Here is a 24985-nt window from a genome sequence, read left to right as displayed (position 1 = left end):
GTGAGGTGTTTTGGCCATGTCCAACTGGGAGGAGACCCCAGGGCAGAAGCAGAAAATGCTGGAGAGATTATCCCTCTCAGCTGTCTTGGGAAAGCCTCAGAGTCCCCCCCCCCCCCCCCCCCCCCCCCCCCCCCCCCCCCCCCCCCCCCCCCCCCCCCCCTCAAAAAAAAAACAACCTGGAGGAGGAAAGTCTGGGCATCTAGCCTACCATCATGATCCAGACACAGATAAGCAGCAAAAAAAAAAAAAGTGTGGATGGATAATAGATTAAAAAAAAAAAAAAACTGTCCACTTTCAATGTTTTAGCTGGATCTGAGTGATCAATTTCAGTTTCGAAGTATCTCTCATCAAAATGTTAACCATCGCTGTGATAATACAGTTGCATTAGTGCGCCACTTTGCTGTGCTCTCTAACAAAGCTCCAAAAACTCAAACATTTGAAACTGAATGCTGGATTGATCACTATGGTACCGAGCCAGGAGGACAAAAAGGATTAGCACATCTGTCAGAGATAATCCGAAACATCTGCACGCTCGCACATGAGCAGAATAAGAAAGAAGGAATGAGAGTCATTTTCCGGCTTTGTTCAGGGTAATGTTTCTCACTAGAACTGCCATGGGGGCCTATTTTAAACACATGCCATTACCTCCTCTTCTGTGACTTCATTACATGGGTTTATTTATCACATACTGAATGTTGGGTTGTGTGGGATAAAATAAATAAATAACATAGGGGGAGCAAATGTAAAACACTGCACTGAACAATCACGGCACACCAGGCTGTCTAGCAACATGTATAGTTTACACACATTTTGATATGACGGCTGCTACATAATGAGCCAGAGCTAACGAGATGAGATTGATTGATAAATAACGGAGTTAAATAAAAACTGAAGAGTGTTAGGGATGGCTAGATGCACGGAAAATCGGGCAGGTTGATGGCAGTGGAAACCATCGCGGGAACCATTCCAGACTGTGGCAAATTAATCTGAGTAAGGAGCAAAGTCTGGAGCAGAGGAGAGCTGAATCCGGTGGGTTTCAGGCCCAAGGAGCAGGGTGGGTGGTGGTTAAAGAAGAGTAGAGAAGGAGGAAGAGGTGGATGACATTGCCCACCACCACTGGGCAGCAAAGTGGTGGAGTGGTTAGCACTGTTGCCTCATAGCAAGAAGGGTTCACTTGATTAAAAAATAATATTTGCTCTCTTAATAAGACTGGTTATAGTAAGAGAGCAAGAGGGTCACATATTTCTGTCAGTCTCATGCATATGCTTCCTTCACATAACATCTTCATACTCTAAACATCTGCTTATGCTACTACAAAATAATCCCCCCTCAATGCAAACACGAGAGATGAGTAGATTTATATATTACTGCATGAAGTCCCACCTCAGAATGACCAAACGAGCAGGCATTGTGCAGTGGGATGAGACCCCCGTCATCTCGAGCGTGCACATTAGCGCCCGTCTGAAGCAGATGGTCCACCACATCTTTCCGCCCAAAGCCTGAAACAAAAGCAGAAAGAGAGATGAGTGCTGGTAAAAAAGCACAGGATCAATTAGGAAACAAGAGCACAAAAACAAGTTACTGCAGCCGTCCATACAGCTGCAGTAACTTACTTTAACTCTATAATATCACAACTGTTTATCAACAGTGTTGTTTTTCAATACTGTTGTTCAACTAAAATCAATAATTCATTTAAATATGCACCCCCCCCCCCCATTTAGGTGCCCTTTTTGGCTCTGTTACAAACATGCTTTGTGACTGAAGAGAATCTTGTTCAGGCTGCTGAGGATTAAGAGGGTTGTGATGTAAAACAGCTGTGCTTGTTTTTTTGGTTTGGTTTGTGGGGTTTTTTTTTGTCTGTGCTGATAAAATAATTAAAAAACACTCAAGTCTGGACCTCATGAACTGAACTTAAAAGTATCTTTTATAAAAAGAAAAAGAAAAAAGCATTGTGTTCTCAAGCAAAACTGAACACACTCCATTCTGATAGAGGTGTTCACTTAAGACGACGTTATGTCACAACGATGGCCGTTTACCCGCTGCAGAGTGAAATGTCAACGCACATCATCAATGAACACAAATGAATGTCTCACCGGAGATACCAGTATTTTCAGTATGCAGATTAATATACGAGTATTGCTTGTATCTTTTAAAAAGTTGGTTGCTTTTTTTTTTTTTTTTAAGTAGCCATTTCCACACATGCACTCCACAAAAGGTACATTTGAAAACACAAATGTCTGATGTAGCTGGATCAGTTGGATTACATCTGCTCGACTACTTGACCCTCATATTTTCTGTTTTACTCTTGAGTATACAGGAACATAAAACTGATGCACCTTGCCTTTCTGACTTTGAATATGACTCTTTAGATATAAAATGTGTTCACTCTACTAACTTTCCTCATTTACAATGCTTATGTTTTCCAGTCGAATGTCACATGCACTTTTTAAGACAGCTTCCAAACTTTTCAGAAATAAAAAATGCAAATCACCATCTACCAACTAAAACATTACACAACAAAAAGAAAGACAGCAACATTACCAAATCACGATGTTATTTAATAATCTGATTAATTAATTTGTGTCCTCTCTCCACACATTTTTCATGGTGTAATATTTGCCTCTCCTTTGTAAATCAATTACTAATGGCATTTTGGGTGTGACTGACTGTAATACAACAACACAGTAACACATGAAGATATTTCTTCTGCTCTGTGGGAAATTTAAAAAATACAAGCAGTTCAAGGTAGCTCTAAATACAGCATACTGTGAACAATATGTATGAAGAACAAGGTTTTATTGTACTGGAGTGTAATGACATTTTCACCAAATTAATGGCTCATGGGCTAGTTTTATGGCTTAATGAGGCAACCGATAAACAGACTGAAAAGTGGTTTTGCCATTGTAATTAAACACCAGTTATTTAACTGAGATGTTTTGGATATTAGCTGAATATTGTGTCTTTCTTTATAGGTGCATGTCAGCTCTTTGCTCCGAAGAACTTATTTGATAATCTGCACCTAACGCATCTGCTTGCTTCTAACTCTTGCATATTAATATGATAGTTTCTTTCTGTTCACTCCCATGCAGCTCACAGCTGGAGAGCCTGAAAATAAGCCTGATTTGTTCAAAACGGTGGTTTTCGTTGTTTTACCTGCAGCGAAATGCAGGGGTGTCGATTTGCGTCCAGCCATGTCTTTGGCGTTCACATTCACCGCATCCACGAGTTTCTTTACCCTCGAAACATCACCATTTCGACAGGCTTCAAACAACTCCCTGAAAGTGCCGTTTGCACCGCTGCTTCCCGGGTTACCGCTGCCCGAATCGGGCGTAGAACCAGGACTGGTCCCGCTACCTTCGGTGGTGGTCGGGGAGCTAGCGCTGCTGCTAGTAGTGCTGCTGCTGCTGTTGCTGCTGCTGCTGCTACTGGTGATGAGGGCCAGAGGAGGGGAGGTGGAGGTGGGAGAGGCCGGCGTTACCTCACCGTCACCCGTGTTCTCCATCGCGGCTCCGCGGGGAAGCGAGGTGGCATCCTCGGTGGGTGCCGGCGGAGAGCCGGGTGGGGTGACAGGGTGAGAGGAGCTGCGGGGCGGGGAGGACAACAGGGAGTTTGGTTGTTGCTGCTGAGGGGAGCGACGAAGCGTCGCCATTTTCACAACACATCAGTCCCCACTAGCAACAAAAACACTGCTGACAACTTCCTGTCAGGAAAACCAAACTTCCGCTCGGTTTTATTGGGATGGACTTACTGTCCTCCATAAACTTCAAAAATATTTCATTAATTATAATAAACGAATATTAGCGCATCGTCACAGCTAAAATCTAAATGTAAGGCAGGATTACACACAAAATCTGAAAATGTGTTTTTTTTTATTATAAAGTTATAAATAAATATATATATATATCTTTTTTTGGGGGCGGGGGGGGGGGGGGGGTAAAAGGTTTATTTCTTGTAATTCAAGTGGAAAACCAAATAAAATAAAAAGACAGGTCAGTAGGCCACCTCTTTTTTTGTTGTTATTCCTTTATTTAGTCTGTTTCTATGTGGGTATATACAGGCTACACTTAAAAAAGACATGGAATTATATATATATATATATATATATATATATATATATATATATATATATATATATATATATATATATATATATATATGTGTGTGTGTGTGTGTGTGTGTGTGTGTGTGTGTGTGTGTGTGTGTGTGTTTGTTTGTTTACAGTCTTGAACTTTTAATGTATAATTGCATTATATGCATTATTTTATGTTTACTGTTCCGATCTGAACGCAAGAAAATGCTTAGTGCAGTTAAAAGAATGTGAAATAGAATTGCTATTATTATGTGTGGAGTCAGGGCATTTCTAGTTTTGTTTTCTAGTTTCACCCCTAATTTCATTATTATTTGCTAGGTAAGCAGGAAATAGGTGCAGCAAATTTTGTGTAAACAGTTTGTAAGGAAAAAACAGACTTTACACAATTCTAATTAGCTTTAAAGGGGATGTTTGATATGACCACCTTTATTCTTCAACACAGCCTGAAACCTCTTGAGCAAACTTGTATTTTCTTTAAGCAGTCTTCAGGAATAGTTCTCCAGACTTCTTCAAACCTCTTCTTTAGATGTTGGCTGCCTTTTGTTCTGTTCTCTATCATGATGATCCAGCACTGCTACAAAAATGTTGAGGTCCAGGCTCTGGAGAGGCCAATCCATGACTGATAGTGTTCCATTGTGTGTTTTTCTATCCAGGTGTGCTTGTACTGCATTGGCAGTGAGTTTGGGGTCATTGTTGTGCTGAAAAATGAAGCCATTGGCAAACAGATGCTTTCTCTATGATATTGCATGGTGGATCAAAATCTGGTGGCACTTTTCTGCATTCATAATTCCATAATTTTTGACAAAATTCCCAAAACCACTGACTGAAATGCAGCCCTAAACCATGACAGAGCCTCCACTATGTTTTACAGATGGCTGAAGACACTCACAGTTGTACCTCTCTCCTGACCTCCCGTATACAGATTGATGGCAATTTGAGCCAAAATTTTCAAATTTGGATTCATCACTCCATAAGACCTGTTGCCACTGATTTTCAGTTCAGCTCTTGTGTAATTTGGCATTCCCCAGCCTTTTCTCCCTGTTTCCCTTCATTAAGAATGGCTACTTGACAGCCAGCTTTCCACTGACACTTTTCTGATGAGGCTTCAGGGAACAGTAGATGGGTCGGCTGAGCGCTGGATGCAGGTCCTGTGTCAGGTCTTTGATGGATTTTTTCTATTTCTCAAGGCCACGACTTTCAGATACTGTTCATCTGCTGTATATATATATATATATATATATATATACATATTTTTTATTTATTTATTTTTTCAGATTTATTAAAGACACACTACACATCATGCTGAGATATGCCAAGTTTTCTGCTAATAGCTCCTTGGGAATTACCTTGTTGGTGCAAAAATTTACTTTTACGTCTGTCAAGCTGTGTTATTGTTGGCATTTTACATAGATTCAACTAAAGAAATATGAAAAACGTATGTGTTTTTGCGACAGACTCCTGTCAACATAGTGCCTAAAGATAAAATATAAAATTGGTCCTTTACTAAGTTATCTGTTATGTCTTGATACAACACTGGTTTATCCATTGAGTTAGGTGCCTTTTCCATGCTTGAATGACTCATAGGTCGAAGTTAACTTGTTCAACAAACAGAAATGGCCGGGTACAAGGACTGGACTGAAAATGAGTGAAAAAGCAGCCAATGTCCAAAAACAATATTAGAAAGACCTTCAGAAGGCCGCGCTCATGATCATGATTTTTTTTTTTAATTATAATAAAGTCTGGCTCTTTGTAAACAAAATACAAAGAGAGCGGTGACTCAAGACTTTTGCACAGTACTGTATATTGAGGCTAAGCTTGCAGTTTGGAGGCCCCCTAGTGGCTGTGGGAACCCTATGCAGCTGAACAGTTTGCATAACAAGTTGTCTGTGTGGAGGAAGCTTGGAAATGTCAGGTGTTCTGGCTCGATACTGCAACCTCACGGAGACCGTTGGTAATGGTAGGAGATTCTGAAAACAATATTGTTTTATTTCAAGTTACTGACAGGATTTAAATAAAGATCAAATCAACCATTACAATAACCATAATAATATTTGTCTCAATAAATGACCTCAGTATGAGTCCAGTCTACACATTTCCATTCAGAGCATACATCTACCTTCATTCTGGGCGTCAGCCTGGACAGAAAACTCACTTGTCACAGAACTGAAAAACACTTTTAACATCACTGGCAGTTAATAGCTTCTTTGTGTGTGTGTGTGTGTTTGTTTGTTTGTTTAAAAAACAAACCTGCATATGTTTGTACAACAGAAAGAAATCTGAAAAGCAAGATAACAGCCTCCTCCTCTCATGATGAAACCCCTGGTAGATTAGAACCAAGGACCTTTTTGGTACACAGCAATACTGTGACTAATGTCTGATATCATGAACCACACTTCAAAAGCAGACACTGGGTGCAGAGTTTAAAATAAAAAAAAACTTCCCTCCATGTTGGACAATTTATTAAAAGAATATTATAGTAGTTTTATTAATTGGCCACTAGATAGTAGCAAATAGTCTGCAAGAAAACTTTGCAAGGTTTTGCTGCAGTACTTTATAATCTTGCTCCTAAATTTAGTTCTACATGTAACCTATTTTCTCACATGTTGTCAGTTGCCTATATGTTATACTCAAAATTGTTGTGTTTGGGTCACCAACAAGCTCAGGCTTTGTACCTCTTACTAAAGTTTAAAACTTATACAAAAAGCATCAGTCTTAGTGTTTCTGAAATGGATGAACACAGGAAATAGCCTGGGGGAGATTCACAAAGAGTGGACTGCAGCTGAAGCACTGACTCCAGCTGCAGTCCACTCTTTGTGAATCTCCCCCACATTTTTGAATGGGTTTTGTTCCGCAATCCTGTCCAGGGTGCGGTTATCCCTATTGCTTGTACACTTTTTTTCTACCACATCTTCTCCTTCCCTTCGCCTCTCTATTAATGTGCTTGGACACAGAGCTCTGTGAACAGCCAGCCTCTTTAGCAATGACCTTTTGTGTCTCGCCCTCCTTGTGCAAGGTGTCAATGGTTGACTTTTGGACAACTGTCAAGTCAGCAGTCTTCCCCATGATTGTGTAGCCTACAGAACTAGACTGAGAGACCATTTAAAGGCCTTTGCAGGTGTTTGGAGTTAATTAGCTGATTAGAGTGTGGCACCAGGTGACTTCAATATTGAACCTTTGCACAATATTCTAATTTTCTGAGATACTGGATTTGGGGTTTTCATTAGTTGTCAGTTATAATCATTAAAATTAAAAGAAATAAACATTTGAAATATATCAGTCTGTGTGTACTTTATGAATATAATATACAAGTTTCAGTTTTTGAATGGAATTACTGAAATAAATAAACTTTTTCATGATATTCTAATTTAATGACCAGCACCTGTAGACATGGTCAAGGCAGCCTGCTGAAGTTCAAACCGACCATCAGGAAGAAAAGTGAGTGAAAGTGGCATGGCTGTTGGTCTGAGTGCTTCAAAAACTGATGATCTACTGGGATTTTCCCACACAGCCATCTTCAGGGTTTACAGAGAATGTCCTGAAAAAGAGAAAGTATCCAATGAGCGGCAGTTCTCTGAGTGAAAGTACCCAGTTGAAGTCAGAGGTCAGAGGAGAATGACCAGACTTCTTCAAGCTGATAGGAAGGCAATCTGTCCAGCTGTTAAACATACTTGGGAAAAAAAAAAAGAAGTAATTTGATTGAAAGGACTAATGCGATGTTGGGCAGTATTCAGGAAAGTGGGTGGTCTAGAGTTGTGACTGACAAAAGTACAAACTGTTTTGGTGGGTTGTGAGAAATAAGTCAGTGCCAAGAGAGAAACTGTGGTACTGAATGAGGAATTCAGGAGTGGCAGAGAAGTATGTGAGGCTGGCATGGGAAATTTAGGAGGAAGCGAGACAGTAGTGAGATGTAGGTGGGAATGATAGATGGGTTCAGGTGGAGGTGGGATTACATCAGGAACTTGCTTCGAGCCTCTTCTTGTTTGCAATTGTAATGGACAGGTTGACAGATGAGGTCAGGCTGGAGTCTCCATGAGTTATGATGTCTGCAGATGACATTGTGGTCTGTAGTGAGAGTAGGGAGCAGATGGAAGAGAGCCTGGAGAGGTGGAGGTATACTCTGGAGAGAAGAGGGATGAAAGTCTGTAGAAGCAAGACAGAATACATGTGTGTGAATGAGAGAGAGGCAGGTGGAAAGGTGAACAATCAAGGAGTAGAAGTAGTGAAGGTGGAAGAGTTGGAATAACTGGGGTCAACCATCCAAAGCAGCAGACAGTACACAAGAGAGGTGAAGAAGAGAGTGCAGGCAGGGTGGAGTGGGTGGAGATGTGTGTCAGGTTGATTTGTGACAGAAGGACAGCAGCAACAGTGAAAGGAAAGGTTTACAAAATCACAGTGAGATGCTGAAGATGTTAAGATTTTAATTGGGAGTGATCGGGATCGGAGAGACGGGTCAAGTTGAGTGGTTTGGCGTGTTAGAGAGGCGAGGCTGAGATGGTTTGGGCATTTACAGAGGAATAGTGAATATTTTGGACCAAGGATGGTGAAGATGGAGGGGCCAGGGAGGAGGAACAGAGGAAGACCAAAGAGAAGATTTATTGATATAGGGGAGGAGGACATGCAGAGGGTTAGTGTGACAGAGGAGGATGGCAGGGATAGGGTGAGATGGAAGCAGATGATCTGCCCACTAAAGGGATCAGTTGAAAGAAGAAAAATAAGAAGACGATGAAGAAGAAAATAAATTCAAGTAGAACATCAAGGTCAAGAGGCAAAACAGGATAAAACAGAGGCAAAGCCAAAATGTAGAGCAAAAAGTTTTAAAATAAAAATATACCAGTAGATACAAATACTATAAAAGCTACAAACATTAAAAACAATAAACAAGACAATCAAAAGATGATAAAACATGATTAAAAAAAGATACAGGGAAGCTAAATGATGAGATGTCATACAAGTACATATAAATTCATTTTTCTCAGGGAAGAAGGAGCCATTGCTTCTTGTAGCTTTATCTCCTCGTGCAGGTTGTTCCAAAGCCAAGAAATCCCCCAAAATTGTTTAGCTTTAAATATAAGCCTCAGTTTGGGAACTATATCTTAAAATAGGGCATTCTTTAAAATATGTTGGAAGAACTCAGAAATCTGTTAAATGAAAAAACACCAAATCAACACATCAAGGTCATTAAATGCTTTTAGGACCCTTTTGTGCACCTCAGGTATGCAATATACATGTACTGTAGTATGATTGTGCTCCTAGTTTTCCTAGTTTCACAGTTGGCCCTCAGATTTTCTTTATATCCAGGTCACCCAAAAAAAAAAAAAAAAAAGAACAAATGACATGGTGGCATGGAGAAACGTGATAGATCCTGCAGCAGTGATTCATTTGTACAACAATAATAATAAGTTGTACAATAATCCTGCTGGGGATGGGTTCACAAAGTATCTGGTTTGTTCACATACCTGCCATACCTCATTCACTTGTTCTCTGTGTGTCACAGAACACAAACAGTTCTGAGAAAAAAAGGACGTATGACTCAACAGTTTGTATTTTCTCAGTTTGGGAAATCATTGTGTACATTTTAGATATCTGATGGAAATTTATACAAATGTATGTTTATTTTGAAGTCAATCTGGTAAACAGTTCATATTGAGGGCAGTGGTGGGAAAACGCAGTTGCTCTTACCAGCTCACTGAGATTAAATACTAAACAGTTCTCCATGCTGAGCATCTTTCAAAGCTACAGTGCTGCCTTTAGTGACTCCAGCAATGGCAGTTAGTCACGAAACTTGTCACACTGGGTACTGAAACTCAAATGGGATGTTGACAGACAGTGACCACTGCAGCTGAGACGAGGTTAGCCTCAACAATGAGGTCTCTCAGCACGGCATCAGTTACTCTCACACCGTTCACTTCTTCAGAAAAGGATTCACTTTTCTTAAAGATATTAATAAAGAGACTTTTGAGTGTCATTAATTAGCCCTCCGCCTCTGGGGAAACTTTATTAGGATTTGTTAATAATTAGGTTTCTTTGGACGCTCAGCCAGAATCTCACAGAGAGCAAGCAAGAGAAAGAGAAAGAGAGTATAAGCAAGATAGGGCAGGAGAAAAAGAATAGAAGCAGACATGAGATAAAACATCAAAAGAGAGACAGGGGATAGGAAAACAAAGACAGCGAGGCAGAAAGGTATTCGAGCTGCTCTCAAAGATTGCTGCAGAACTACATTCTTACTGATTATGGCTCCCACACGGCATCCTGGCATTTTCAACTTAACGTCATAATGATCCCCAGGTCTCTTATATATTAATAAACCTGATGGGAAGTTTCAGTGTGAATTTTGGAATGACGTTCTTATAATAAGATAATGGCTTTTTCGCCAGCAGCAGCAGCTGCAGCATGTTTTCCTGAACTGATGCTCCCGAAGTCTCGTCGGTGTCTTCTTTTGTCCAACATTTGCTGTATTAAGGGTAACCTTGTTACCATTTAATGCTTTTTAATGCAACCGGATATCTGTATAATCATAAAATGCATAAGCCTTTATTCTGTGTAGGGGCTACGCTTCAGAAAGCAACTTTAAAATAATGTTACAAGAAAAAAATCCATATCTTTCTCATCTATTATCACTTATCAGTCTTTGGCACGACAAGAAGCCTCATCGAAACTCTCCCCCCTCCCCCTTGCAGTTGCAGGTGAAGATGTAAACGCACCCCGCCCATTTGCACACAACGCTACACCTGTCCTATTTGGGAACAGAGGCGGGCAGGTGAGGAAAAAGGCCCGCCCACTGCTGAGTTTCAGTCGGACTTGTTTTTTAAGTTTAAGCCGTCAAAACTGATCGCTCCTTTAGAAATTAGCTACTACAGCGTGTTTAGGAGTAAGAAGACACACATCACATCACCGACAACCGCAATCATGCCGCGGCGAGCAACGCAGGAGTGGATACGGCTGTCTTTGCGCACTCCGGGCATCCTGATCTTTGGGATGGTCTTGGCTCCCTGCGGCTGGATTCTGAACCTGACCTCGACCGTGGCCCCAAACTGGAGGACTCTAACTAATGTTAATAATATACCTAGCGACCAGTACTATGAGCAAGGAATCTTTGACATTTGTATAGCATCCACAACATCCACGACAACTCAATGCGGCCAGACGGACACCGAATACTACAAAAATAAGATAATAACGTCCGCGCAGGGTTTGATGGTGGCCTCTCTCGTCGTGACAATAATCGGGCTGGCTGTTGCCATCCCGGGGGTCCGCTGCTGGAAGGACAGGCCTAACTGGGTAATTGCCGGTTTGGGTGGACTGCTGATCTTTTGCTCAGGCGTACTGACCATCATACCAATCTCTTGGTACACCTACTCCCCCCCAAACATCACAACGACGGGTATAGCAAATCCAGCAGGGGTCACTCCGAGGGTCGGCTACTCCATCGTTCTTGGCTACATCGGCGGCATATTTGAAGTCTTGGGCGGTTTCGTTATGTTCATTGGGATCTGCCGCTGCTGCGGAGGGAAGAACCGAGGAGAGGTGCGGATCGAAGAGGTCACACGTAGAAGCCAACCTAAGAGACCGGCGAGACGCGTTGATGTGCCGAACATAAGTCGGGCCATGAGCAACGCCAGCAGCAGCGTCCCATATTCCAGGGACACCATGGATGACGATGTGTCCTTCCCACGGGCCAAGAGCCCCGCTGCCCGGTCAGTTAACACCGTCAACAGCAGACCCTTCGATGCCGACCTGTGAGAAGCCAAAAGTATTCCCCACAACTGACCATCAACACAGGAAATGGGACTGAGTGGGGATTATTAAGATTACTGCAATAACATAAAACATATAAATGCGACAAAGTAGTATACTTTGAACAAAGCACATATTTTGGGACCATAAAATATTTAGTCAGTGGTAAGAAATCAAATAATCTACTTTGGATATCAGATAGTTGTGAAAACTCCGATAAGTGAAGCAGATTTATCTGCAGAGTTTTAAAGTGTTTCATTATTAAAAGTTGCGCAGCAGTAGAACAATGTCTTTGGTGTATGTCTGACCTGCTTTTTTAATGTGACTGTGGATGGATCAGACCCACTTACTGTGGTTAGTAAAATTATCATTGTAATAGCTTCTAAGTCAAGCACTGCTGTTCAATGCATAATGAATAATATGAAACTGGAAGGAGTAAAAAAAAGTTGCATGTTACATAAAGACTGATTCATGAAAAATATTATTTTAATTAGCCTGAAGAAAAGCTATGTAAACTTTGATTGTCAAATGTGTCTCTGAACTGAACCTGGAAATATTCCTCATCCTCAAGGAAGCTCGAACAATACATATCCCCCCTTTTTTTCTCTTTTATGTAAATGCTGTATTGTTATGCACTTTACAGTTATTGCACATCTGGATGGGCAACAGGTTCCTTCACCTTGAACCCTGAAGTGATTAATATTGTACTCAATCTGTGATACAAATGCTGTTAATTAAATTTGCTCTCTGTTTCTTAACACAATGTGACTTAGTCCTTTTTTAAATATATATATATTGTTTTGTTTTTTTTATATTTTATAAGTTTTTTTTTCTAACATGACAGAAGTCTTTTCTGCTGGCAAATGTGTGAAAAAACAAAACTGAAATTTGGATTGAATGTAGCTAAATTAAGGCAATTCCAACAAAGAAAAATCCATAATAGTATGAATGATGGTGGCTTGTGCTGCTGCAATACTGACTGTACATCAATCAGTATTGGGCTAGTCACCAAAACTTTATTTATAGCATGGCTTTGGAAGAGTCATAACTCTTGGCAATATGTTTAATAATCTGTAGTCATACATGTTACATGGTGCACTGCTGTGCCATACCTATTCAGGTAAAGAAATGTCATTATTGATATCTTTCAAACACTCAGGGACATGATATATTTTACAGTGATATGCACTATATTAACCAACTTTCTGCAGAGTCGATCACTACAGAGTGGAATGAATTAGAGAGGAAATAGGGAGCTGGCCTTCTGGAAGAATGGTCAAAAATTCCCATAAATACACTCCTTACACTGGTGGAGAGCCTTGCCATAAGAGTTATATTAAAGGTTATGGATTAAGAATGGAATGTCACTCATGTTCATAAGCATGCGAAATCAAACGAGCAAATACTTTTATCAAAACAGTGTACATTTTTCCTTTTACCAAGTCTGCTGTCTTAAGTATACAGATAATGCAGTCTGACCGGTCTGAGAGGTTGGTTTCTATGCTCATCTTGTCCAACAACATTATCTGTTTTGTTTCAGCTGCCTTAGCATTTGAAATGAGGTGAAAATGCAAGTAATGTTTCTCTCTCTCTATAGTTTCCACTAAGTCTGTTGTAAATAAATCAGACTCTGTGAAAGGACAGTGCAGTTCTCCCTGCAGGACCTGCTGCATACTACAGCAGTGGTACAGAGTTCAATCATGAGTAAGATTGTTTTTATTAGTCCTTTGTGCACTGACACTGCCCCAATGAAGAGGTAAACTCCCACTGATTAAATTGAAGTGAAAAAATTGAATGGGAAAAACACTATTAGAAAAAACATAAAAATGTCTTAAGAACAGGGATACCATGGTCCTTAAACCAGGTACTGGTAACTTTGGCACTGTGTGCAGGTGCCAAGTCCTGTTGGAAAATGAAATCTGCATCTCCATAAAGTTGGTCAGCAGCAGGAAGCATGAAGTGCTCTAAAATTCCTGGTAGACGGCTGCATTGACCTTGGACCTCAGAAAACACAGCGGACCAACATCAGCAGATGACATGGCACCCCAAACCATCACTGACTATGGAAACTTTACACTGGACCTCAAGCAACATGGATTCTGTGCCTCTCTTCTCTTCCTCTAGACTCTGGGACCTTGATTTCCAAAGGAAATGCAAAATTTACTTTGATCAGACAACATAACTGTTGAGCACTCAGCAGCAGTCCAGTCCTTTTTGTCTTTAGCCCAGGCGAGATGCTTCTGACACCGTCTCTTATTCAAGAATGGCTCGACACAAGGACTGCGACAGCTGAAACCCATGTCTGCATACGTGCGTGGTGGTTCTTGAAGCACTGACGCCAGCTGCAGTCCACTCTTTGTGAATCTCCCCCACATTTTTGAATGGGTTTTGTTTCACAATCCTCTCCAGGGTGCGGTTATCCCTATTGCTTGTACACTTTTTTCTACCACATCTTCTCCTTCCCTTTGCCTCTCTATTAATGTGCTTGGACACAGAGCTCTGTGAACAGCCAGCCTCTTAGGCAATGACCTTTTGTGTCTTGCCCTCCTTGTGCGAGGTGTCAATGGTTGTCTTCTGGACAACTGTCAAGTCAGCAGTCTTCCCCATGATTGTGTAGCCTACAGAACTAGATTGAGAGACCATTTAAAGGCCTATTCTAATTTTCTGAGATACTGAATTTGGGGTTTTCATTAGTTGTCAGTTATAATCATCAAAATTAAAAGAAACAAACATTTGAAATATATCAGTCTGTGTGTAATGAATGAATATAATATACAAGTTTCACTTTTTGAATGGAATTACAGAAATCAATCAACAATTTCATATTCTAATTTTATGACCAGCACCTGTATACACATTATGTTCCAGATTTTTTAATTGTAGTCATTTAGATGTATATACTCAAATTTAGTGTGTTTTTGGTTATAATTTATTTAAATTAGTAAGTGGTTTTATTCTTTCTCGGTGCTAAATGATGGCAGCTGTAATAACAGAAATTTCTCTCTTCCATCAATAAAGTATTTCTGATTCTGAGAAGAGAAAAACAGAGGGAATAATAATAAAAAAATAGCCTTGGTGTTTACTTAGTAGATGGGTGGCTTTGCCTCTCCCTTTTCTCTTTTAGCTAACTGAATTCAACAAGACGCAAGCAGATGTTACACGAGCTATCACGGCTGATTTCCCACCACTAGACAGAACAAAGCGGAATTTGGGCCCCTGACAAATCCCGTCATCAAATGTGAAAACCACAACTGCATTAGTCCAACAAGATCCATTATTATAAACTTCACCATAGTGCCTGCACTAAACTGCCTGATATTTTCATGCAAGCTTTGAACAACTAAAGGTTAGTGCACTTCAATTAGAATTAAAAAAAGAGCAACTTCAACAACTTCATCCAACATCTGTTACGTGTCATCGCCCCCATACAGGCGCATTTTTCCCCACCCAAAAATTACACAGCGGAGGAGAAAAATACTTGATTTTGAAATCTTTAACTTGCGTGCTTTTATTTTGAAGGCGCAACATACTGCGCTCCCCGCCGCCCTCTGAACGGAGTGTCGGGAGGCATGCCTCCCGCAGGCAGCGGCAGGAGCGGTAAAACGGGCGGTAAATCGGGAATTTTGCCATGAACATGTCTTGTTTATAACGTTATAAACAAGCCATATTCATGGCCTAGGCAGGCTGGGTTAATGTTTTTTTTTTAACCGTTTGTGTGCTCCGGCACCTGTTTGATCAGTTATTAAATGCAGGGCTATAAAATGCTACAGCACACGGTGTCGTCAGTGAGTCCCCTTTTATGTATTTCTGTTGGTTATAATTTTATCGATATTTTTATTTATTAGATGTTTTTGTTGTTCAAACAAAGAGTTTCAAACTGAATAGGCATATTTTAATAGGTGTTTTTTTGTTTTACTTAAGATTGATATTAAAAAGTGAATAAATTGTTCATTACGTTATTTGTGAGGGTTCTTTCATGTCAGAACGTTGTTTAATTAAGGAACCAGTTCTATTTCCGGTCAACCTGCATAAATACATTTCTGACCAGTATTAAATGTTTTAGACCAATAAAACATACCAAACTTTGCACTTGTGTGTGCTACTAAATTATTTTTGTTCTACTGAAATATTTAGCTTGCTTGTACCAGTACAGCCACCTGCTAAAGTAAGCATACAGCCCTGGAATGACATAGTCATCATCTTGGAGCCTATCCCAGCTGTCATAGGGCGAGAGGCAGGGTACACCCCGTACAGGTCGCCAGCCTGTCGCAGGGCTAACACAGACACACAGACAACCAGTAGCTTCTGCTACTGATACATAACAAAACACAAAGAATTTGTGCAAGAATATTTTCGAGTCCACAAAAAGTCTTCATCTTCAAGTTTCATATTTTTGCATTGTAAAATCAGCTTCTGGAAGTACTGCAGTTCATTTTTGCAATGATACAAATGACTCCGTCTGTAAAAACAAACATGTAAAGTCTGTTCCTTAGTAGGGCAGCAGCTGTTGACATAGTGCTACTCTGAAGGCAGATGCTTCCTGTTCCTTGTTGACACATTTCCTTATATAACAAACACTGTTAGCTTGTCAGTTTGTAAGATTCACAGCCATCGTTTCGGACTGAGTTTGGTAAACACTGAAGATGATTTTATCGTGTAATCGGAAGTTTAACAGGTGCACAAAAATGCACAAAGACGCACGTCTATGCTCAATGATAAATCATGAAGCCCTGCAGGATAAACTGACAGCTGCAAAATGTATCAGTAAACCTAGTGTGTACTTTTTTCAGAAAATAAAAGAGACAAACATGATAATACTATTAGGATTGAGTATTGTATATGGCAGATGATATATCACGGTAAAGTTATTGTTTTGCGATCTTACCTGGGAGGTCTGATGGGCAGATATTAATGAAACTTATTAGTGGAGTACCTTCTTTGATGTTGTGTTATTGATGTTCAGTTTACTTACATAAAAGAAAGCTGTGTCTTGCTAATGTCCGGTCATAGTTACCAGGTGAAAGGCATGTAATAACATAGTAACGCAGTCAGCTGTGCACATAAACAAGGAACACAAAAGACACTTAACACTGGATACTCAGAGGAACTTGGTTACTTATTCAGGACCAACAGGAATGCTGTGTGGCTTTCATCTTTACAGGTCCAGAAATCTACTGAGTGACAATCATTTTGCAGGCTGAGATTCACAGATGACTGGAACTCATTTAAAAGCACATGTAGTACCAGGTTTTACATGTAGTACATGCTCAGACTGAACTCTGCTCCTACCACTCTCCAACCATCCATACGATACGTGCATGTTGCTGTCAGTCATGCAGGATTGTGTCTATACACATCCACATGCATCGCAGACATAAATCAGAACTAAAGCAAACCAGTTCAGTTTATTAAGGTCCCCATCAGCTGCAGCAATTCAGCTCCAAATCTTCACATTTTGACAGCGCACCATGAAAACATACACACATACCCACCATAACATTCTTTAAAAAACAAACAAACAAAAAACACATACAAACATAAGCTCATATTAACATTTACCTTTTTTAACATCTGGGTTTAGTGGGTTCTTGTGTTGTCTTCGTAGCCTTTTATAAAACTGTTCTTTCAGCTGGATTGGTTCTTGCTGTGGGGAATACAAATCATCCTGCTGTTAACTGTCTGGTATAATATTCATGTCTATTTACACTGAAATACAAAATTTTATACAAGATAACTGGAATCTTTTTAACAGCAATGATTATAAAACAAAGAAGGACATGAGAAAACAAGTAGAACTTTTGAGGAAATGTAGTTAAGATATGTAAAATTATGTTGACCAAGTGGCATTACCTTGGGCAATTGCCCAGGTGCCCAACCGGACAGGCAAAAATAAGCAAAAAAGTCATTTTCACCCAGAACCCTTTTGTGAGTTCCTTAATTCCAATTTTATGCTTTCTACAGAGCTAATCTTCCCCAAACACACACAGCTGCCCTGAAATAATAGGAATATGGCATTAAGTGGTCTCTGAGAGAGATCCTGGAATCATGGGAGGACTTTGAAATCTGAATTTTGTATTTTCGCCTGAAAAATATTGGTTTTGAAGGGGTTAATAACTTGAGAAAGAGAGAAGATACAACATTTGTGAATCCAGATTCTGAAAGTTGGGGCCAAAATTACCCAGGACACCAATTTTCAGGCTAAGCATGTTATTCATGTGGGAGATACTGCCTGTTGAAATATTAGTAAATTAGCCGTCTCTTGAGTGGATGTGTATTCTTGGGAAAAATCCTCGCTGACAAAGTCTTAATGCATATACAAAGTTTATTACAGAAAAGACAATATCAAAACAGGCGCTTCTTGCCACCTGGGAGAGGAGGCCCAATCTTCCTAACTCACTAAACAAAGGGATCACACAGATTATATACACCATAGTGTTGGCAAACCCCCACATCCTGACTTTCCATATATGGCTATGAAAACAGCTTCAACCCCCTAACCTATAGTGGACATATAGACAATTCCTTATATGGGAGCAAGAGAGCCTGCAAAGGGGGCCTCTTTGTGCAGGATGTTGAAATCAAATTTCCTTTGCATGAACCCTTAAGGAAGAAGAGACAATACATGCATTTAACACAGACTTTAGCATGGTAGTACAGACACCACAATGATTCACGAGGTCAAATATAGGGTATGGCACCCAATGTTTGGAGGGCCATATCCCAGAAACCCTTTGGAGCTGAGGCCTATAATTCATTATACATTCAATTCATTGTTCATTATACACATAGAGGTACTTTCAAAATAATTTTCACTCAAGCTGTCATTTTATCGATGAGAAAGTCAAACGGAAATGGCTGCAGTTGATAAGGTATGTTACAATCATCTTTAATGGTGAACAGTCATTGGTTATGCCATTGCTGTTTATTTAGGAGTATTTGGACCCGGAAATGACATCAGACATAGGGACTGGACACTCCCCGAACCCAAATCGACTTCTGCCCTATCTGATACAAAACTGATGTGTGTTTAAATCTCTAAAGTCACCTTGAATGTCATGGCTGTAAGAAGCCTTCACTATCAATATAGCAACCCCCTTTGCTTTACTTAAACTAAGCTTCAGCTCCTTTGGAGAGAGTAACTGATGAGTGAACATTTGCATTATTTTACTAAATACAGCAAGTGTCAGTTTATAATACTTACAGAAGCATGCTCTAGCATTCAAAAAAGGGATCAAGGAAGCAGATGTTGATTAGAATACAGACATTTGCACTGCACATTCAAACTCTTGCACTGCAACATCCCAGAGTCAATGCCTGGATATATATGCCTTTGGACTCCAGTTTGTGAAGTTAGTGTTTGACTCTCTGGGATGCTGCAGTGTAAGTTGTACAGTAGTAATCACAATTCAAACTCCAAAGTACATCAAAATAGATCTATTTGACAGCTATCCACATCATGGAGTGTTGTCGTCGGCATTTTGTTCCAGTAGTTTCCTGTTGAAAAACACAGAGAGACAGGTTGAATTTTTTGGTTAATTTGGTTCATCATATGTGAATTTAGTGATGCTAGAGTCAATTAGTTAGTTTAGAAAAGACAATGGAAAAAATGAGAATAACCACATCCAAAAGAAAAAAAAAAAGAAAAAAAAACCCCAAACAAACTGTAGTGATTTTTTTTTTACTACTACTACATCTATACTTTCCCTACTGCTAGCAGAGGCCCATTCAACATTTCGTACCATATACTGGCTGAGCCTTTCCCACTGGCAGTAGCCGCCTTCTGTTCTTGTGCCCAAAAGGGGGTAGAGATAAAACTTGGCTGTGTGGGATGACACTAGGGGTGCTATCTCAGCATATGCTTAAGGGAAATGGGATTCATCATGGAGACATCTGAACTGTCATAAACCAAAAGGTACCCCTGTGATGTGTACGCCTTAAACATGTGACTTTAGAATAGGTGTAATATAGCCAAAAGACAATCGTTTGGGATTCAAGTTTCATGGGTTAAGACTTTATGTAAATTAGGAGGGGTCAAAGGCAAGTGGGCAGTTACCATCTGTAGGATATAAACAGTGGCCCGCTCTTTGTCTGGGCTCTCTTCTTGCTTCTCACTTCTGGCTTTTCTCTTTCCTGTCCTTTTTCCTTCCTGTTTCTGCATCTTTCTCTGTCTCTGTGTTTCCCTCTTCTCTTCTCTGTGCGTATCTTAGACTCAACTATGTTACTGTCTATATTTTGGTTTTTGTCTGTGTTGTGTGTAACTAATGTGTCTAATAAACAGCCTGCAGAGGAACCTGCACATCCCAGTGAGTTTTTGGATATTCTGGGTTTAATTGGGTCTGAAACTTCAGCCAAAAGGAACATAGAGATCCCAAGAAAATGTCACCGACAAAACAACCAAGCAGTATTATGGGTTGCTGAACACAGTTAACTAATCTAAGTAGCTCTGCTGTGACAAAACAATTGTTAGTCCCATCAAGTGTATAAAAAAAACACTTTACGTCATTAGAAAGAATGAAGGTTTAGGGCCAACTTGGTTTCATTTTTATGATCTGGAAGTAACAAGTGCTGTCTTTTATGGCATCTATGCCTCCAGGTCTGAAAAGTGTCTCAGACCTGCATTCTTTACAACAAAGAGCAGGAGGAATCTCCTCTAGTTCCAAAAAAAAAACCCCAATCTTATAGATTGCACAGAAATCTATAAGAAACTTACTTTCACTTGATTTATTCTTGCAAGAAATAATTTTGAAGAGTTCATGGTCTCAGGAGCTAGTCTCTAATCACAAAATGATCACTTTGTAACATATGTCCCAAGTGATTGACAAGTACCTAAAACATGTTTGCAATAAATAAATGCATAAATAAAATGGTAGTGACCAAAATGCTCATCATAGAAGTCCACAAACTGCTGGATTGATGTCACACTAAGGTACATCCATCTTTAATATAAAGTTTATAAATTCTATTGATCAAAATTTTAAAAAATTCTTATAGGAGGTCTGCTGTAGCTCTAGAAAAGTACACATTGATAACAGTTTTGACCCCAAAAGAAATAATGTCAAATCAAATGACAAGGATGCAAAAAAAAAAAAACAAAACAAAAAAAAAAACTTTGTTCCATTCAATTCAATTTTATTTATATAGCGCCAAATCACAACAAACGGTCGCCTTAAGGCGCTTTGTATTGTGGGTAAAGACCCTACAATAATACAGAGAAAACCCAACAATCAAAAACGACCCCCTATGAGCAAGCACTTGGCGACAGTGGAAAGGAAAAACTCCCTTTTAACAGGAAGAAACCTCCAGCAGAACCAGGCTCAGGGAGGGGCAGTCATCTGCTACGACTGGTTGGGTTGAGGGGAGAGAAAAGACATGCTGTGGAAGAGAGCCAGACATTAATAACAATTAATGATTAAATGCAGAGTGGAGTATAAACAAAGTAAATAAGGTGAATGAGAAGAAACACTCTATTGTGGGAACCCCCCCCAGCAGACTAGGCCTATAGCAGCATAACTAAGGGGTGGTTCAGGGTCACCTGATCCAGCCCTAACTATAAGCTTGATCAAAAAGGAAAGTTTTAAGCCTAATCTTAAAAATAGAGAGGGTGTCTGTCTCCTGAATCCAAGCTGGAAGCTGGTTCCACAGAAGAGGCGCCTGAAAGCTGAAGGCTCTGCCTCCCATTCTACTCTTAAGTATCCTAGGAACCACAAGTAAGCCAGCAGTCTGAGAGAGAAGTGCTCTGTTGGGGTGATATGGGACTATGAGGTCTTTGAGATAAGATGGGGCCTGATTATTCAAGACCTTGTATGTGAGGAGAAGCATCAATAATTGGAAAGACTTCTTTGAACAGTCTAGTAGGAATGGGATCTAATAAACATGTTGCTGGTTTGGAGGAAGTAACTATTGAAGTTAACTCCGAAAGATCAACTGGAGCGAAAAAGTCTAAACAAATACCAGCAGTGCTGAAAGCAGCCGAACATGAAGATAAATCTTTGAGATGGTTATGAATAATTTTTTCTCTAATGTCTAAAAGTTTAGTTCTACTTAACACACCCAAAATCTTTTGGTAGAACCTCTGGGCATTTATCAGTATGTCAGTACCTTTGCTTCTTCCACCGTCTCCGCCGGAACTTGGCAGCAATGACAGCCAGGATCACCAGGCCAATGAGGGCAACAAACACGCTCAGGGTCAAAGGTATGCTTATTGCCTCACTGACCTTGTCCATGCAGGAGTCACCTTTGTAGCCCAGATCACAGTTGCATATTAGAGTTGTACCAGACCCCGGAGGAGTAACACAGGTACCATGGCTGTTGCAACGAGACTGTCTGCAGGCGAGCATGTTGTCTATTGTTCTGGGACCAAAGTGAGGGGTGATCATCTTAGATGAAAGATTCAATGGAAGGAGGACTACTCAGGGGAGAAAAGGGGGAGGAGAATAGGAAAGAAGAGAGGTGAATAGTTAGAGACACACCCTAAACTTCAACAGGAAAGCATGACAAGGATGCAGAGCTGAAACGGATCTCCCAACTTTTACTACCTCTACTACTACAGCATTCACTAGTATTCACAAGTAGAATAAGCTTGAAATGTGACAAAATAGAATTATTTTGTCCTTTTTGTATTGTATCAAAAATAAATTTAAAAAAAACATCACCACATACAAACTCATCAAGCATGAAAAAGTATGCCCGCATTGATTTTTCACACTGTCCTAACATGCCTGATTGGCAAGATCTTGTGGAAACATAATTCTGATGTAACTACTAGCTACGGTTATCAGATTCTTTTTACACCACAGACCAGTGATCATTTTGATAGGAAAACAGGGTTTTTATACAGGTAAACAAAAAAAAAAACCAAAAAAAAAAAAAAAAAAAAGAGAACAACTGTACTGTGTGTGTAAATAGGAGGAAAATTCAGTTACATACAGAACTACTAGACAGGTGCTGTTATCCCCTGCCCTCAAACACATTTTACTTTTAAATCATATACAAATGACCAAAACTAAAAATAGCATAATATCCTGGCCATAGGCACATAGTACTGCACAAAACAGCCTGAAGGCTGCACATCTCAGGTGTATTTTTTAATATGACGCTTCTGTTAAGTACTAAGTAACTTAGTAGAATCATCAAATCAACAGAATAAACTGACTCTTCCTCAGCCATGTCTGCATCGATTGATTTAAAAAAAACAAAAAAAAACAAACAAACAAGTGTTTAGCTAAACCTAAAGTACTGAACAAACCAATGCGTGCAGTGAGCACTGCAGTAGTAACATTTACATATGTTCAACTAGTTCTGCTTTTTTAGATTCTGAATGCACCATTTTAAGCCGTGGAATAGGCTGCAATAAATCTACTGCATAAGTGAATAAAGAAGCAAACATCTACAGTGTGGCATTTTTGGTGATCAGCAAGTGGTGATGGGGAAATTATATTTAACAAGCATCTTGTTATTCTGGTTCTCCCCTAGCTTCTAGGCAGGCACAGACTAACACACCATGGCAACATATTACAATATAAATAAAGTATGTATATACTTACAGAAGCATAGAAGTACGCTGCTGTATCCTAAAATGTTGCCAGTGGAATTTTTTGTTGTGGGATTGTCCAGGTGTCGGTGTGCCGTGGGTTTGTGAAGTTCCTCTTCCAGCGAGAGACCATACTGTACAACAAAAAGAAGGCGGGAAGAAAAAACGCTAGGAGCTGTGAATACCTGCTGGTTTTTTCCACAGGCACGCGTGCACACACACTAAATCACCTCCTCCCTGTCCTTTATCTTTCAATCAGCAGTCATATCCACACACTTTCTCACGCCTAATCTCGCCGACATGGATGTAGAAACTTGTGAGTGGAAACTAATTGTCCGCTTCAACTCTAAGTGAAATCATAGTAATATTCACAAAACCCAATGCTCCGAGATCCCTGGGACCTAAAATATGTCATTTGTGAGACACATTTGACACAATGACCCACTGTGTAAATAGGCCGACACCAAATGAGAAAATAACATGACAAAGAAAAGCATGACAAGGAGTCCACACACCCTACTAAGTACAGTAGGTGTGTTTCTTTGGGGGATGGAAGGATTAGACGACAAGTCAGAACATGTAGGAGGACTCAAAGAGACTCGGGACTCAGCAAGACTTGACAAGACTGACATTTCCATGCAACATGCAGACGTTAATGCACTCGCTATGCACCTGCTGAAGCTCCATGTAAGGGGAGGATGGGCAACATGCAAATAAAACTAAGCATTTCTAGAGAACATTCTAAAAAAATACGTTATTTTCAAGCCATGTTATTGCCAACTGAAGCCTCTTACAACAACACAGTACCATGCATGTGATCATAGAATGTAACTGTTCATTGACTGGGTCTTACCACACACAATTTAGTCAACACAAATCACAGTCATTATCTCTTGGCTACTGCAGCACAGCTGCTCAGTGGACTGTTTTGCCATCTCTGACATAAAGTTAGATTTCTGCTCCATTTCTGCTTTCAATATGTCGAACTGAAATCATTTGAAAATTTTAGAGAATAACGTTACAAACATTTTCAGCAATTTTGCAAGAACACTGCTAAAAACAGAGTCTTGGGAGGGCATTAGAAAGGAGGGGAGGGCTTAAAAAAAATAAAGACTTTATAGAGTGCTGCCTGGTTCTGCATCTATGGCTTAAGTCCCCGGAGGACCTGTAAGACTCTGGGTGATCATAATCTTATGAAGATAGCTGTATGGTGGAGTCAAAACTTGACATAAAGTTAGCTAAACTGGAGGAAGTTGTACTTTTGATCCAACAGGATGGTGATGGAGCAGAGATGAGATGCCAAATGCAAGAAAGCAGTCCTACACATGTGCATTAAAGAACATGTCCTGGTAAATGAGGGAAAAAAAACAAAAACCCATTACTAATAAGATAAATAAATACTAAAGGCATGAAAGGAACGCCATACACCTCAGGCAAGAGCTGTTAATGTTAGGGACATGTTTGCTTTCTCAGGCTCTGGTATGAGGTGGAGTCAAAACAATGCACAGCATTTCTTAAACTCCACACACCCTCGTTTGAATGAGGTTATTTGATCACCAAGGCTTAGTAAGCTGTACAGTTCATTGAATCTTGGTAGTCAATTTTTCAGCATTTCATAGTTCTAGCTTGTC

General features: G+C 40.0%; 2 protein-coding genes and 1 long non-coding RNA gene across 3 annotated transcripts in view; 1 reads left to right on the top strand and 2 right to left on the bottom strand.

Moving 5' to 3' along the window:
* Positions 1-3681, bottom strand: part of tnksa (tankyrase, TRF1-interacting ankyrin-related ADP-ribose polymerase a) — a 127178-nt gene extending 123497 nt beyond the window's left edge. The window contains exons 1-2 of the mRNA XM_030742249.1: positions 3154-3681; positions 1384-1499 (exon numbers count right to left, since the gene is read on the bottom strand). Coding sequence (XP_030598109.1) covers positions 1384-1499; positions 3154-3649 — 612 coding nt within the window. The 5' untranslated portion in view covers positions 3650-3681. The remainder of the gene's footprint in view (positions 1-1383; positions 1500-3153) is intronic.
* Positions 3682-10930: 7249 nt separating this feature from the next.
* LOC115789499 (claudin-23-like) lies at positions 10931-12582 on the top strand. Its single transcript, XM_030742943.1, has one exon. It carries the CDS (start codon positions 10997-10999, stop codon positions 11828-11830), a length of 834 nt encoding a protein of 277 aa, XP_030598803.1. The 5' UTR covers positions 10931-10996; the 3' UTR covers positions 11831-12582.
* Positions 12583-18156: 5574 nt separating this feature from the next.
* Positions 18157-23820, bottom strand: LOC115789443 (uncharacterized). The gene is made up of 3 exons (XR_004020699.1): positions 23368-23820; positions 21923-22229; positions 18157-19318 (listed from the first exon to the last, which is right to left on the bottom strand). It is a non-coding gene; the product is annotated as an uncharacterized LOC115789443 (long non-coding RNA).
* Between the last annotated feature and the right edge of the window lie 1165 nt (positions 23821-24985).

The sequence above is a fragment of the Archocentrus centrarchus genome, chromosome 12 (genome assembly GCF_007364275.1).
Source record: "Archocentrus centrarchus isolate MPI-CPG fArcCen1 chromosome 12, fArcCen1, whole genome shotgun sequence".
NCBI classification, from domain to species: Eukaryota; Metazoa; Chordata; class Actinopteri; order Cichliformes; family Cichlidae; genus Archocentrus; species Archocentrus centrarchus.
Note: the sequence above shows the minus strand (reverse complement) of the source record. Positions and strands in the feature narration are given on the sequence as shown.